Genomic DNA, 17695 nt, shown 5'->3' with positions numbered 1-17695 from the left:
CGATTGGTCAGTGACCACCTGATAAGCTCTTTGATTAGGCAAGCCGATTGGTCAGTGACCACCTGATAAGCTCTTTGATTAGGCAAGCCGATTGGTCAGTGACCACCTGATGAGCTCTTTGATCAGGCAAGCCGATTGGACAGTGACCACCTGATAAGCTCTTTGATTAGCCAAGCTGATTGATCAGTGACCATTTGTTAAGTTCTTTGATTAGGCAAGCCGATTGGTCAGTGAACATTTGCCATAATGACATTAACATAAATGAGCTCCCTGAAAAGTAAATTGAACTAAACCTAGGCTGAATAAGTGAGCTTGAAATATGTGGGCATGTCTGCTCTGTGAAGGGCACACTCTGAACAGCTGAAACAAGCCACTTATCAGGGCTGGAAATCCCTGCGGCAGGATGGCACGGGGCCAATTAAAAGGTTGATCTTGCCAGCAAAGCTTAATACCTTTTTAGCAAGGTTTTGCCAGCAAGTAGATTTTATTTTTAGTGATTTTTTTTTTTTTTTGGGGGGTGGGTGTGGGGGTTCTCTTATCAGAGGTTCTGGGTGGTTGTGTTTTAACTAAAAATGAATAAAAAGAAGAACCGAATGACCTTGGGCATTTTTGGATCTGTATAATGGGAGGCTGGATGAAATGGCTTCTTAACCCAAGTCAAAGTGAACATGGTCTAAGCCAGGGGTGTCCAATTACTGTTCTGGAGGGCATTCCACTCCAGGGTTAACAGGTAAAATGAGATCATTAATCACTTCAACTTAATTGGTTCAATTAAACAATTTTTAGAACAGGGTTGTGGAATGGCCCTCCAGGGCTGTGATTGGCCGCCCCTGTTCAAAACAATCTACCGCAAAAAGATAGGGATGTGTGAGAAAGGGTTAGTGAGGCGAGAGAAAAGGCTACCAAGGTATTATTGTGTGATATTTTAACTAGTGTAAAGCATGAGAAAGATGTTGTGGAGTAAACTTAGCTTTTGGTTGCAGATCAAACTATCTGGAATAGTAAAACTCACTGAGTGCATTATGCTGTTACTGTGCCACCATGTACTATATACTATAACCAGAATGCCTCACTGGACAGTCCCTGCCATCTATGGATATACACTTAAAAGATTGTTTTGGCTGGTCTCCAAATCACTAAAGCTGCTAAGAAAGAGAGTTAAGAGATGACCAGTACAAGCTGAGGTAATGCTTTGGAACTGAAAGCTCCTTGGTTTTTTTTGTTTTTTTTTTGGATTGAATGCTCTGATTGGACGTTGCTCTTGGACACCACCGTTCCATTTAGTGGAGCAGAACATAAACACTATACAGCTGCAGACCTGATTCAGAGCAGTGGATTGGGAACAGATGGAGAAGATGAGATGCCTTCCTAGACTCTGGATTCTCATTCACTAACATGTCACTCAAACCTCCCTGTTTCAAAAGTCCTGGTCTAAATTCATCAGTGTTATCAGGCCTGTGGATCTTGACAGTCCAATCATGACACACGCATACAGATCCAGTTCAGGGGACTGCATGTTTATAATTACTGGGTGCTAGTCCTCATGAGATTAGAATCAGATAGAGGGCAATCGTAATCTTAAAGCATTATTATTCTTAGCTGTAAAGATTACATTTTAATGGGATGCTTACTGCTGTGTAGCTATGTAGTGACAACAGCAGAAGTCACGCTAGCTTTTCTGTTCATGCGTTCCTGAAAACCACATGCCCAAAATGTTGCATTCCATCCATCAGATATAAACGATCAGTTGTTAACACAAATGCTACTAAACTCCAGGGATGTGCATTTTGTACATTTTTATGAACTTTTAAACTATGCTATATCATAGTTTTAAACAATCTCTGTCTGTGTATAGATATACAAATGAACACAGACACACTTTTTTCTTCATGCTAGTATATACTAACAGTAAACAGTTCCCATGACATCGAGATGGGATTCTAAGCATTGTTTGTTGCCTTCATCTACGTGTGTCATCTTTTCTGCATTCCAATAACACGGACAGTGACAGCAACAGCATCGCCGTGTCTGAGTCTTTTAAGTGAAGATTCTTGAAGATCTGTATTTGCATTTTTTTGCCCAGCAGCTCTTTCACACACACTACAGTACATCTTGCCGTCTCGATAAACAAGCCACGGGTACTTCATCTCCCATTCAGAATTATAAGAACGTATTTTTCGTTTGTGTTTTTGTGCATTACTACTGCTTGCAGCTGCTTCGGTCACTGTAGTACTCGTAGTCAGAAGTAGATGGCTGAGATGCAGATGAGCAATCTTCATGAGAATCCCCTGAAGATGCTGACTGCTTAGCAAAAAAACTTCTGATTGACAACTGCTTCGCCATATGTCACAGACACTGGTCTGGTGCCAGAACATCTAAAAGTAAATATCCTACTTTAATATTACTGCCACCTACAGGACTGGAGTGCACCTTAATCAATGCTGTTATATTGCAGAACAGTTTTTTTAAACAAGCAAGTATTTTACTGTCATTTTGCTGCAGTGTAATAGATTACCACGAATATGCAGGTCTGCGTCCCTTTCCATTCTGTGCGTCCTGTGAACGCAAGACAAAATATTTTTTCTGTCCAATGGATTTATTTTCATCTAAGATGCAAAATTTTGCGTTAACGCAACCGCTGCAGCAGCACAAGCATTGACGACTTTGCTTATTCATATTTTAAAGGCACTGTATACAGTTGGTACTAAAGGCAACTTTGTGATATTAACATGCTAAACATGATGAGTGCATTCTCCTTCTGTACAATAGAAACAAAGTATAAATCTTGATCTAACATTTGACACTGGAGTGTGGCATTGTCGTTGTGTGTGAAATCATCTCTAATTGATGCTTTTAGAAATGCTTGCATTTGAACAGTATACGTGCACTAAGTGCTGAAATATCACAATTGCAAAGCACTGATAAGAGAAGGCCGTATTTGCAGACCAAGCAAGATTCTGTTGCTGCATCTATTTCAAACGGAACCACAGAGTCTTCATGGTTTTTTTGGAGTTTGGTTGGAAGAAATGTTTTTTCCTTTTTTGTTGGATCAAACGGCTGCTTTTTGTTTTCCGATGAAAGAAATTAAAAGCTGTAAAAGATATCAAATGAATTATAAAACTGCAAACAATTAGAGGAGTGGAGCAAAACAGCCAGCTTCCACAGCCAGGAACGATGCCTTCCATTAATCTGCTGCTTACTGAGGATTCCCCAGCCAATGATGATAAACCTTTCACTGTCAGCTGTTACACATATGTGGGTTTGTGGGTACATTTCTAAAAGCAGCACTGATTTAAGATTAAAGGTACAGAATTTGGGTAAACAGAATCTTGTTGTGTAGTAATCAGTCATTCATCATGTTATGGACGGGATGGCAACATGTTTTTGCCAGTCTGACTGTCAGAAGCAGGGATTTTATAGAGTATTGGATGATGGACTGCTGAAAGGAAGCAGCGTGCACCTTTTCTAATGGAAGCCACGGTAGCTCTAAGTGGTTAAACTCCTATTTGTTGCTAAAGGTGTAATAATGAATGATGGATGCTGGTACAGTATAAGGAGTACAGCCAGTCCATGGTTGATCGAAACATCTCTGCAGGGTTTGTGTATTCCTGGAGCAGCCATTCCCCGGATGAGAGGCAGCCATTCATGATGCACTGCCGTTTACCCTGCAGCACATTTGTGTCTGTCTCCTGGGCATGCATTTCTTCTTCTTCCTAACCTGTGTAGGGGCGCTTGGGGAATGACTGCTCAAGAGGTTTCCTGTTCTACCCATATCTTGAAGGCAGTTTTTTTTTTTATCTTGTATCTTGTAATACGATTTTTTATCATATTTTAAAAACTGTTGGCTTTGTGCCCGTCAGTGAAGGTACCACATTTTCTAATGGGAAGTTCTGTGCCTGAGGCAGCAAGTAACAGTGAATAATAGTAGTGTCTGAGCATGTTAAGATCTGAAATGCATACAGTCTTTCATTCTACCTGGTTTGACTCGCACTATTGCTCAAGCATTTGAGAGAAGCAAACTGTTGAAGTATGAAGGCGAGCTAGCTAGTGAAAGGTAAAAAAAAAAAAAAAAAACATTCAAGAACTGAAGTGAATTAAAGAGATCCTGTATTAAACTTCAGGCACAATATGATCCTGGTAACAAATTATGTTACAATTGTTTTGTGACTCTGTCTCAGCAATTGTGAAACTTAGTCCTGTAAGGGGATGTGGCTCGTCCGAGTACAGTTTAGCAGAGTCCTGTAAGGAGATGTGACTCGTCCAAGTACAGTTCAGCAGAGTCCTGTAGAGATGTGGCTCGTCCAAGTACAGTTCAGCAGAGTCCTGTAGAGATGTGGCTCGTCCAAGTACAGTTCAGCAGAGTCCTGTAGAGATGTGGCTCGTCCAAGTACAGTTCAGCAGAGTCCTGTAGAGATGTGGCTCGTCCAAGTACAGTTCAGCAGAGTCCTGTAGAGATGTGGCTCGTCCAAGTACAGTTCAGCAGAGTCCTGTAGAGATGTGGCTTATCCAAGTACAGTTCAGCAGAGTCCTGTAGAGATGTGGCTCGTCCAAGTACAGTTCAGCAGAGTCCTGTAGAGATGTGGCTTGTCCAAGTACAGTTCAGCAGAGTCCTGTAGAGATGTGGCTTGTCCAAGTACAGTTCAGCAGAAACAGGCAAGTGACTGTGTGTTAATCAATGAGGAAACCTGACTCAATTATCACCATTACCAGATCTGTTTTTCTTCCTTTTCCTTTTATCACTTGTTTTTCTTCCTGTCGATTATGACTGAGGTGCTGCTGTTTACAAGTGTGTGTTTTTTCCATAAATGTCATTTCCCAACAAGTTAAAAATGTCCTTGTTATTAGAAGCTAGGCCAGTCAGAGTACACAAAGCCTGTCTGGAATGGAATGGAGGGTTTGTGCTGGTTCTAGAGGAAATTGCTATTGAGTTTGTTGGATCATAAACTGAATGTTTCATACAATCCAGTCTGCTCAAACAAAACTATTAATAATAATCCATAGGAAATGGAAAGTTGCTGCAATTCTCCTGGAGAAGTGGCTTCCTCAACAAATTACTAAAATATATTCCAGCTAAGCTTCAGCTCATGTACTATACCTGTGAACCCTTCTTCTCCTTTCTGCTGGGAGTTTGAACAGCCTTCTCACATTGCAGTCCTGCACAAGAAGACAGCTGTGCTGGCTTTGGCAATGTGGTCACACTGAGGCGTGATCCGAGGATAACTGAAGATACGATGGAGACGGATATTGGTGGTACTACTTTCTGCATGGTTTAAGTGGTGGATTAGGTCAGGCAGATCACCCTGGATCAAGATTGAATGGGTTCTGTTCCATTGCAGACTCCCCACATTCTTCACCTATTACACCTCACTTTGCTTGAGGCTAGGTTGCCACACTTACACCAGATGGGGAATACGGATGAGCCACCTAATCTCTACATGCACTGTACTGTACTGTACCTAGCAGGTTAATCCTCACCAGTGAGCTGAGAGTCACATATCCTGAGAGGCTGACTGACCTCTGGCTTGCTTATAGAATACTGATCAACCCAGATGGAAACAGAAGTATTGATCCACACTGAATGAGGTTCAGTAAGAGCAGCTTGCTATCAGGGCTAAATGTCTTGCTCTGCCGGTGCCATAAATATGTTTTAAGCCGTGTGCATTTTCTCTGAAATGATCCTGAGTTATTGATTTTGTTTGAAATTTAAATATAATTTTGGTTAGTAATTATTTTCTTTTTTTAATTTTGAAATATAATGCAAGGTCTGGGTGTTTTATAAATGTAGGTATTTTCCACTATTTTCCGTATTTTATTGTTGTTTTCCCATACATTATCTTCAGGAGAATTGACATTGTAAAGTGAGTTATTTTGCAATCGCCACATCATTTCCCTCAAGCAGTTAGTGTGGGAACTTTTCATCTCCAGATAAACTTGTACAGGATTTGACTTGCCCGTCCAGGTCTATGTTCTTGTTGACTCAACTCTAGCAATAAACACTGAAGCAGATTATTGAGAAATCTGATTTACAACCTGTCAGACTTTCTATGTGTGCTGAAGCAAATCACTCCTGGCAATGTTTCTTCTCTTTGAAATAAAGACGAGTTGGTTGGGAAAAAAGAAACAACACCAACCAGAAATCAAGGAGTGGGTCCTTCAGTGAAGAATAAAAGAATACTTTGTGTACTTAATCAGTGTCTCTTGATGATCTTAGCACAGCTCAGAAGATAGCAAACCAGCTTTCTGTATTGTGCACAGTTTCTATGCTGGGACAAATACTCCAACAAACATTAAAATGTATATACTGAGTGACTGAGAGGGCAGTTCAGTCTCCAGATTGTTGCAGCCACGAGACCGGCAATTCATTTTGATCAAGACAGTCTTGACAGGTTTCCTCACCAAGCATCCCATGTCCCAGTAATATGAATCCCAGCTCTACGGTGTGTGGTGCTGTTTCTCCTTCATTAAGCTGCAGAGAAGCAGTAGCACAGTTTTCAGTTTGATATGAATTGACAAGATTGTTACAGTGAGCAACATCGGTCAGAACCAGCCCTTTTTAAAACTCTATTGTTTGAACTTTGACCTGCTGATTTGTAGAATGTCTGTTTGCCGCACTACAATAAGCAAAATCGTTCAGCCAGGAATACATGGTGATAGCTGATTTGGAGATGGATCTATGAAAGTCAGTAATCCAATAGCCAGGCATTGGTTGTACTACAGTTCACAGCAAAGATGTTTTAGTTTGTTTTTCATAGTTTGAGTTTAGTTCAAGTCAAATGTTTGTTGCGGGTCTGTACCCCCTGCACTACCAGCAGATGGAAGTGATCTCAGAATTGTGTTGATCACCTGTGACCCAGACTGGAACTGAATGGGTGACCTAAAGGTCAAAGGGGTCATGTCCCACTGCCAATCCGAGGAGCTGCCGCTCATTCCAGGGAAACCTAACTCTGTCACTGAGTCTCCGGAAACTCCATAATGTCTAAAATAACAGTAATCCCATCAGTGTAATCATGTCATGCTTGTCTGGTAAGTAAGAAAGTCAGGATATACCCATTTAAAAAATAAGCAAAACGCATGTTAACAAGAAAATCCCCAGTTCATCCAAGTGTATTGTGGCGAAAGATGTCAGCGTTTTTTTATAGTATCGATCTACTGTACGATTTGATGATAGAATTTCTCCCTTTTAATATTATTATGTTAAAATTATTTTTTAGAAAAAGATGTTTGCATGTGCATTGAAACAGACCCCCCATGTCTTATATTATTAGCCCTCTAATGCATTGTAATATAGAACGAAAGTCTCAAACAGGGCCCAGTATGTGACACACCTGTCCTCCCAAGCAGTAAAGGGTTTTCTCACAATAGACAAATATTTACAAAGGGAAAGGGAAGTCCAGACCGTAAACCGTAGTCTCAGAGTGGTGACAGTGACATCAACGACCATCAGCCCTGCCCACAGGTCTTTTTAACCAGAGCTCTTACTGCTTGGCCCAGTCACTTAGCGTCCCAAGCCTTCCTCAGCTCCACGTTGAATGAGAAATATCAGGGGATTTGTGTTTTCTGGTGAAGAAAAGTTGAACCACATCATCATCCATCTGATGCCAACAGTCTCCTCACTGCCAGGCTGTTTCACATGTGGAAAACATTCAGGCCCTGCTTTTCAATCCTGCTTTATTGCAGCCGAAAACACATTGCAGCTGAAATGTAGGGCAAACATTATACTGCTTGAAATTAGTTTTGTGATTCATTTATTTTGTACAGATGCTCTGTCATATTCCTGAGTCATGGGGGATTCAGCCCTCCAATTGTTTTAAATGGGTTTCTTTTACTTCAGACAGACCTGTACTTATCAGAACTATTTAACCCATTAAGTACCAAACACAATTTTATTTGGAAAAAAAACCGAACACAAGCTGTTGCCTATTTATGTAATTTGATACATTGTCGTTACAGAGGCATTCCATTGTATTGTTGTAGTACCTGCTGTAATCAAGTCCTTTCACAGTCATTTCATAAGCCTGAGAATACCTGGTTTCCTTGAGGTTTTATGTTTACTAAGAAGGTGCTTAATAATAACTAATTAGCAGACAACAATGTATTTGGTCTTTCTGAAATTAGTTTACAATCCCAATAAAATGTTAATTTTAAGTGTGTCTGAAACTTGGCAGCCTGCTCAGGCCTCTGGCTTGGAACCTGCCAGTTCATATCTAAATTTTTTTTTATTTTGAATCGCTAATTATTTTTATTTCAACCCGGCCCACCGCTGCCATCCCTGTGCTGACTAGGGAGAGATGAAGACGGACACACGCGTCCTCCGAAATGTGCGCCGTCAGCCGTCCGTTTCTTTTCACTCTGCAGACCTGCCATGCAGCCACCTCAGAGATACAGCGTCGGAGGACAACGCAGCTCTGGGCAACTTACAGGCAAGCCCGCAGGCGCCTGGCCAGACTACAGGGGTCGCTGGTGCACGGTGAGCCGAGAACACCCTGGCCGACCTAAGCCCTTCCCCCACCCGGGCAGCCACTTGTGCGCCGCTCCCTGGGAACTCCTGTCCACGGTCGGCAGTGGAATAGCCTAGACTCGAACCTGCGACCTCCAGGCTATAGGGCACATCCTGCACTCCACGTGGAGTGCCTTTGCTGGATGCGCCACTCGGAAGCCCAGTTCATATCTGTTCTGACAAGGGCGGTAAGCCTTTGTGGTGTCATACTTCTGGGGTCTGGCTGTCATTTTACAATTTACAAGTTATGATTAAAGCTGGGTTGCATGTCTAAACTGTGCTAATGAGGTTTATTGTGATCTTTGTCTGAGAAACGTCAGAGTCCCCAGGGAGTGGGCAATCACAGGCCACCAGGGGGGTTTCACTCTACCTGTCAGGTCTTTATGAAAGTTTTACTCCCTGCAGTTTCCCCACTTTATCTTGTGTGAGAATGCATCAGCACTGTAGACCTGCACTCTGGAGATGCAGTGCTCTCTGCATCAGCACTGTAGACCTGCAGTCTGTGGAGATGCAGTGCTCTCTGCATCTGCACTGTAGACCTGCACTCTGTGGAGATGCAGTGCTCTCTACATTTGCACTGTAGACCTGCACTCTGGAGATGCAGTGCTCTCTGCATCAGCACTGTAGACCTGCAGTCTGTGGAGATGCTGTGCTCTCTGCATCAGCACTGTAGACCTGCACTCTGTGGAAATGCAGTGCCCTCTGCATCAGCACTGTAGACCTGCACTCTGTGGAGATGCAGTGCTCTCTGCATCAGCACTGTAGACCTGCACTCTGTGGAGATGCAGTGCTCTCTGCATCAGCACTGTAGACCTGCACTCTGTGGAGATGCAGTGCTCTCTGCATCAGCACTGTAGACCTGCACTCTGTGGGAATGCAGTGCCCTCTGCATCAGCACTGTAGACATGTACCCTCATGAGAGGTCCTCAGAAGCGGATCTCTGACAACACAATCACTGCTTTTTCTTTCTGTTATGATCGTATATTTATATCCAGTATGGATTTATTGCTTGATTGTTCTTGTAATCTTATTGTTTTGACGAGATTTTAAGAGCACGGTTTCCTGGTTTAAAAAGGCAGGTTGGGACATGGAGACTGAGACTGTGGTTTAGTGAAGTGCGCCTCTAGCTTGTTTACCGAGAGAAGGAAAGCAGCAGTGCAGTCCAGAGCAGGAGCAGACAGCTTACCCTTAGAAGCTTTGCCCTTCCTGTTTTTAACTAGCAGGCTCTTTAGAGAGGCAGTGTCTGTTTGTTTAAACTCTAAAGTATTGAGGCAAGCTGTTTTTTTTGTGAAAGATCTGACCCTTTTGTCCCACAATACACTTTCATACTTGTCTTTTTTTTTTTTGGACATTACCATAGATTTATACGGCTTTGGTGGCTGCTGTTGTTGGGTCTGTAATGTTCTGCATTCAGTGCTTGTGTTATATTGGTCTTTGCCGCACCAGCCCATAGGGTGCAATAGTCCAGTTTATCAATGGCACTTTACTTTTGAGGCTGCGTGTGACATGGGACCGCATTCTTTGTTACACAGTCTGAGCTCTCCACCATTCTGTTCCTACCTGTGAATGCAAAGTAAAGAGGCATGTTTACAAAATGCATGTTTCTGTGTTATCATTTTTGGGAATAATATTACAGGGTCCAGGTAAAAAATATACAGAAATAATTGATCTTTCCTGATTTTTAACATGTGTAATGTCTTTGTTTTTGTTCAGGTCTTTTCTTGATCCTGGGCCTGATGTTGTACCCGGCTGGCTGGGGCTCTCAGAAGGTGCAGGATTACTGCGGCCATGATGCGTCTCCATACAAGGTGGGGGAGTGCTCGCTGGGCTGGGCCTTCTACACAGCCATCGGGGGCACCGTGCTCACCTTCATCTGTGCCGTGCTCTCTGCACAGGCTGAGATCGCCACGTCCAGTGACAGGGTGCAGGAGGAGATCGAGGAGGGAAAGAGCCTCATCTGCCTGCTGTGAGTGCCAGGGAGTCCTCCTCTTCCTCCATGCCTGGGAATCTGGGATCTTTCCCAAGGAGCCCTCCTCCTCCTCCTCCTCCTCCTCCTCCTCTTCCTCACCTGGGAATACAGGATCTTTCCCAAGGAGCACCCCTCCTCCTCCTCCTCCTCGCTTAGGAATACAGGATCTTTCCCAAGCACTGCTCCTCCTCCATCCATTCTCCTTCTCCATGCCTGGGATTACAGGATCTTTCACAAGGAGCACTCCTCCTCCTCACCTGGGAATACAGACTCTTTCCATCATCTCTGCTCAGTGTAGAAAGGGAGCACAACATTGTTTACCACTAAGACTGACAGCCTGTGGTCCTTAGGCTGCCATGGTCTTGTTGTTTTTGACTTTTCTAATCGTCGTTGTATGCAGCATCAGGAAAAAAGGCTCGCCCTGTGGCAATCCGTTTAATTGTTTGTTTTTTTGTGTCTGAACACAAACGGGTGTGTCAGTATGGTGCCAACATAAGCTACAACGACACAACATGATTTGTATATACCTTGTAAATAATGTACAGAATGTGTTGCATAACAGACTGATTGAATTTGTTGAATTTTAATCTAAAAAACCAGCAGTTTTGTACTCAAACCACTATGTTCTATAAAAACAAAACTTTGGTAACAACTTCAGTGACCAGCATTGTGCTCAAAAATACTTTTTCACAGTTTTTTTTTATTCTTTTCCATTATGATGCACGATACTACCAACTGAGATCAGTCAATATATCGGGGCAGCTAGTGTGGTTGGCTGTCGGGTTACCAGTACAAGGTGCTGTGCTGGAGCAAAAGCACATGACTGAAATGTATTCGTTATCCCTCTACAGCCCTCCCTTGGCCTGAAATCCACTCCTTGGGATCCGAATATAAAAGATGCTCTGTACAGGTTCCAAACCATTCTGTGAAGCGTGGTTCTTCAGAGAGGACCACGCGTCCAGAGCATAAAGGACAATACCAGATAGCGGTGCCAACAGCTCCTTCCAGTACCCTCTGTCTTCAAATTCTTGCAGGATCGAATATCTTTTCCCCACATGCCAGAGCTTCCAAACTTAAAAACAAAAACTAAAACTATATTTCAGCCCCCTCCCCACCCTCTGGGACGCCTTGGTGCCGGCTGCTGTCTCCCCCCACACCAGCCAGGGAACCTGGCCAAGGCTGCCTTCTCTTACACAGGGATGTAGTTTCCATCATTAACTACAGGCTGGGATTGTAGTTTCCTGGGCAGTCTGCAGCTTGGGGCAGCTAATGCCAGAAACAATAGTGTTCTCAATAGTGCTCTCCCAGCGCAAACGCCTGGGGCTGGCTCAAGCAGTCATTGTTCTGAGTCCTTCAAGCAAGGGTGTGCTGTTATCAATGACTGAATAAGTAGACATTTTCTGTTTATTTCAAATAATAAGTGCACCGATGGATGAGTTTAAGCTGAAGTGGTGTATATCTGAGAAAAAAAAAAAGAAATCTAAAAGGTACTGTAACAATGTCTGTTATGGAAATCCTGACTATAATCTAGAGTAGCATTGCAGTCTTTTATTCCAGTGTAGTTTTTACTCCCTTGGTTTTCATTCTGTGAGAAAGCAATTGCTTTCTGGGTCTGTGTTGTGTAGAGATACAAGCAGGTTTCTACACTCGTAATCAACAGATGTGTTCACCTCACACCCATTTTTACACCAGCTGGTAAACTGCAGAAACCTCCCTCCTCATAATTCACTGAAGTGCGATGGCAACGTGTGACTCCAACACTGGCAGGTCAGTGCTGTACCGAACGTTAATGGACCTGGCTGTATCATCTGTGATGGATCCAGTTCAATACACTTTTTATTATTTCCAGAAAGATGGCTCAGTTCTAAGTGGGTTACTTTTTCTTTTTCTTGTTAACAAGTTTGAGTTATAATAATAATAAAAAAGATGCCCCCGCCTTCAGAGGAAATTAAGATATGAGCGTCCAATCATCAACCAGCTATTCAGCCTCGATTACTGGCTTTCAGCCAACAATCGGACACGCTTCATTTACAAGGTCTCCGAAGTGCCTTGACATCAGGATAGTGAAAACTGAAAGCAGGACGGCTCACACGAACATTATAACCATCTAAACAAAGGCCTACTGTGTACCCCCCCCCCCCCCCCCCCCCAAAAAGGAAACTGGAAGGTGCAACTTTTTGGTTTAGAGTGAAGTTTACAATGTAAAGAATGAAAGGGTGAGCACCTTGCCGAGTGATCCTGCTGATGTAAGCAGTCTTGTGAAGTGTTCTGCCGGGAATGCCAGTGAAACGGGTTGAGAGCCAAAGGCAGCTGCAGTAGTATCGTGTCTCAGCAATGTCAGATTTATGAAATTGACCCTGCAAACTCATTTCAATCTCTAGGGGAGGAAGAACAATATGTTCAGTAAAATATTTCATTTCCGCTTTTTAACTAAAAAAAAAAAACAATGGAACTTTTATGTTGATTTCTTCAGACTGGAATGTCCCTACCTTCTAATTAAAAAAGAAAACTGGTGTGCTTCTCAAACGGGACACAGTCATTCTTTAGGTTGCTTTACCTGCACATGTGCGTCCATTTCAATAATGTCATTGGCAAAATATAAAATAACTTCATTTCACTTTGGCAGAACAGTGAAATCTAATGTTGGTATGTTTACAGAAGTCAAAATATATATGAAGCAGGTCCCTTCTGCTAACCAACAGCTTTTATGAATCCTTCATTTTCAAATTGTGGGGAAAATGACACGTGTTCTTGTATATTGACTGCATGGATTGATTGTTTTGTTTGTCTGATTGTAAGCAGGCTGCTGTTGAGCCTGTATACCAATGTCAAATACATGTTGTAGGGTTATTTCCCCCCAGCTTTTCCAATGTGTTCAATGTCTGTGGTGTGTGTGTGTGTGTGTGTTTTTTAATGTATGTATTGCAAGGTGCCATAGTCTTTCCTGTAAATGTAACCTATTTAAATATATATGTGTATACGCCTAAGTATGTGAGATATGTGCAATATCAAAACATGGTGCATCTAGGCAAAACAAGTGTGAAAATAGGCTTGTGTCCTTGTACTCCTTCCACTACCCTAGCATGCCTTAAGAGTTTTAAAATCACTACCTATTTAGAACCAAACAGGTGAGTACCCAACATTTACTGCAGCTGGAATCCAATGTTTGTCCTGCAGTGTGATCTTCACTCCAGCGAACGGAACAGATACATACAGTCCACCACAGCATGCACTGAAGAGATCTGTGTCTGCTGATGTCAGAGGCTAATGCCTTAGTTTAACCCTTTAATGACAACTTTTGACTTCACCAGACATCCGCCAAAAGCCAATAATTACCCTGGCAATGTGGTTTCTTTCTGGGAGAATTCCCTTCTGCGGGAGCTCTGTGATAAATGTGGTGTTTGGATGGATGCCCTGGTAAGAAAGATGCTGGCAGTGCTGTCTCTTATCACCCCTCATTCAGCTCTGCATATACAAGCATGGTGTGCGTGTGATTGCAGCAATGGGGCTACCTACTGTATTACAGCAGGAGTCCTATGCTTTCTGAAGTCTCCCTCTTTGTCCATAACCAGGTCATTCTGCATGACAGCTGTAGTGCTATCTCTTCACACTTCCTTTTCCTGTTCCCAGCTCTCCCATTCCATTCCATGTGCCTTTTATAGAGATTATTATTCAGCCAGTGATGTCTTAAAAAAAATACAAAAAAAACCCACCCCTTTTTCAAACCCACATGCTCAGAACTGTATCAAAAATGAAAAGGGCAAGAATATCATAATACTGTGACAGCAAACAGCCTCCTGAGATTTAAGACACTTGTAGTAAAAGCATTGCTGAGGGTGATGTCAACTTGTAAGCAGCAATGATTTTGTACGGCAATATGTCGTTTCCATTGTCAGCCTCCCTTTGTTTGTCAAATCATTGAATTACTGCTGTTCCGCTTATCAGGTGACCGGAGAGCCTTATTGGGGGAATGCTGGAGTTGTATTGTAGAGGAAGACGCCTCTGGGTTTCCTTCCTGTTGACCATTTGTTTGTAGGCTTCTGTAACAAGGGAATTCAGCAGCAATGCACCGAGGCATGCCGTGCTCTCATGATACTGAAATGAGCGACGCTACTTTGAAATAATAAACCTGGTCTTGTTTAAATGTCTTCGTCTTCATTTCTTTACTGAATGTACATTTGGGAGCTATTCTTTACACTGTTGGCAAAACAAATGGCAAACAGCTCATTCAAAAATGGTGGCAGTAAATGGAAATGTGTGTCAGAATGGGGAAACTAAATGGCTTTGCTGGCCAATAATGTTCTGAGGTTTATTCTACGCAGACATTCAAATGGCAATACTATAGTTATTGATGTAGTAAAGCCCTGAATGGTCGTCATTTCCTGTATTCTGTACACTAGATGCTTTTGCACTATGATGATGTCCAGAGTGGTTTTGTTACATATCAGAGGTAGGCATTTACAGCCATGTGTGCCATTCCACAGCAGGTGTACAATCAAAAGATTCAGCACTAAGTCCAGGTCAGAGGCTTGCCTGGTTCAGTATATTACATGTAACACGTTTGGAATGAAGAGCGAGGCTAGAAGTAGATTTAATCAGAGCACAGTGATGCTAGGCAGTGGAAATGAAGGGTGGTGTAAAAGAAACATACCTTCAAGGTCAAATCCCCATCTGTTATGGTATGAAATTTGAGACTACATCAAGTTCTGCTTATTGCTTTGATATGAGAGTTTCAGGACCATGTCTTGAGAGTAGCAATGCAATGCAATATAGAACATTGTGTTTCTGCGTTGCCTTGCCCCTCAACCACACTGTAATCAGTGCCTCATAGTGACATTATGCACAGAATACAAAAGCATGACTTGGTTATGGTTGCAGATTGTGGAATGGACTATATCTTCAACTCTCCAACTATAATAAGATATACAACGATCAACTCCACAGCTGCACAATATCAGACAAGCAATGTTTAATTGAAACACAAATAGAATTAAATAAATACATACATACTATTAAATACATTTTTGGCCAGACAATGGGACACAAATCGGAAACCTAGTGGACTAAATAAAGTCAAGCACTTCTACTGGCCTGCAAAGTTGGCTTCAAAGGGGAGTTGAGAACGTATAATCCAGCAGGTTTTCAAAAGTCCTCTGCACCTCCAGCTGCCTGGAGTGCAGTGTACGATCTCTGTAGACATGGTGGTTGTTAAAGGGTTTGCTTTAGGAACAGCCCATTCACTTTCCTGTGTTAGTGCCACCCTGCTCTTCAAGAAAAAGAAGATAACATCCTAAGTGAGGGTTCAGGCACTGTTTCACAAACATTTGGAAATTACAACTTAAGGTTTTTCGATTAAAGTGATGGGGGTTGACATCCTGTTATAAAGTGCCCTGACATTTAAAATGAGTATAATTCTGTAAGACTCTAAACGAGATATTTTATTCAAGCCCTTGATTATAAGGGAGGCTATGAAGATGAACCCAATTACCCCAAGAGATGTTAGTGCTAACCTTAATAAGCAATGCCTGCAATGATGCAGAGATGAAATACTTCAGTTCATGAAAACTTTAATTACTTAACTAGACCCTTCGTTGAACTAATCATTTGCTTAATTAGACCTTTTTAATTGTTCTCAGCTCCTAAAAAGTTCACGTTACTTCTAAAATATAATAGCAACTTGAAATCTGCAACTGTTTTGAGCTGAAAACAAGTAAAAAGGTCTAATTAAGCAAAGTATTAGTTCAATTAAGAGTTTAGTTAATGGGAGCACAGTTTGAATGAAAACCAGAAGACACATGGGGTCCCCAGGACCAGGGTTGGGAAGCCCCAATCTAGAGGTTCAAAGAGGAAGTCAGTCCTAATTTAGGAGTGTGCAGCTCTCTCATACACCACATCTCACTGGTGCATCCCCAATTCCATTTAGGTCTGAAGCACTGATCAACCTGTAATTAAAACATATACATCTGCAGTACCAGTACTACTTAAACACCAGAGGATGTAGTGCTTGCATTGGCACATGTCAACATGTCAGTTTATCCAGTCACTGTGCTGTGTCCACCTGGTACACTTATTGCATGGCTCATTAATGCCCTGCACATGCACAGCAATGGCTTGAGAAATTAGAGGTAGTAGAGCAGTATTATTAAAAATGTGCAACAAACTCATATGTACTGCATGTCTCCACTACTTACTACAGACTAGCAATCAGAAGCTATACACTTACAAGGGCCCCAGTGCTTATTACCTTGCTGGAGGCCACTCAGCCCCAATCAGTGGCTGCTGAAGAGTAGAGCCTCCAAGTACAGGACAAGCTAATGAAAACCCTCCACCGTTACATACCAAAACCCATCACCACCATGTCTTGCTACATACTAGAGATACATGAAGCACATGGGTTTACTCGACAGAGTCCATGCATCACAGTGCTAACCAAAGGCAGCTTTCTATGTTCTTCAGGGCTCACCTTTATTCCAAGTTCACTCCGAGACCAGCAGATTAGCCCCTGAAAACATTTCATTGTAGGAATACAACTTTGTTTATTTAGACAGTGACTCAAAACACGCAACAAAAACAAAACAGAACTGTCTGATGCTAATGAGTAAATGACAGTGTGAAGCAAAGGGAAAGTTACCAGAGCTCCCTGTGATTCACTCCCAGCCCCCCAGCAGTCTTACAGCGACACCTGCTGGAGTCACAGAGGAATAGCAGCTGCCCGTTCACTCACACTTCCAGTGTGTCAGCTTCAACCACGGTTAACAGCAAATACAGTTCATTTTATGCAATCCCTAAAAAAAGTGTTGTTCCAAAATGCTAATATTTTATACCTTTGCCTGTGCAGCACTAATGATGTAAATCCTCATAATTATCAAGCACTACAGGATTATTGGAGATGTCGCTGCATTTCAGACAAAAAAAAGTGCTATTCAGCATGACATGGTTTTTAATGTAGATTAACCCAAGGCATAGAAGATTAGCACCAGCATTCAAATAAAGTGCAGGTAACTATAATGAACAGTAAAGCACAGACTTGTAAATTAATTTGAAACGTGCACAATCAGAAATGAAGTGTGCAGTATAACAATGTATATATATTTTTTCTCATTCAACCTGCCCTGAGAATGTTTGAGTAACCATTCTTGTGGAGACCTGAATGAATGAGGGAGGGGAACAGCAGTGCTCATTGAGAAAGGTGTGCAGATAGGGGTTTGGGGAAATTATGTAGTTTAGAT

General features: G+C 42.3%; 1 protein-coding gene across 5 annotated transcripts in view; it reads left to right on the top strand.

The window, feature by feature from the left end:
- Positions 1-14610, top strand: part of LOC117403808 (LHFPL tetraspan subfamily member 2 protein-like) — a 76682-nt gene extending 62072 nt beyond the window's left edge. For 4 of the 5 annotated variants that reach the window (XM_058988565.1, XM_058988547.1, XM_058988552.1 and 1 more), the window contains one exon: positions 10211-14610. In XM_058988565.1, coding sequence (XP_058844548.1) covers positions 10211-10467 — 257 coding nt within the window. In that variant the 3' untranslated portion in view covers positions 10468-14610. The remainder of the gene's footprint in view (positions 1-10210) is intronic. The other variant, XR_009307452.1, reaches the window with a different exon arrangement.
- Positions 14611-17695: the final 3085 nt, after the last annotated feature.

Source organism: Acipenser ruthenus, chromosome 2 (genome assembly GCF_902713425.1).
Source record: "Acipenser ruthenus chromosome 2, fAciRut3.2 maternal haplotype, whole genome shotgun sequence".
Classification (NCBI taxonomy): domain Eukaryota; kingdom Metazoa; phylum Chordata; class Actinopteri; order Acipenseriformes; family Acipenseridae; genus Acipenser; species Acipenser ruthenus.
Note: the sequence above shows the minus strand (reverse complement) of the source record. Positions and strands in the feature narration are given on the sequence as shown.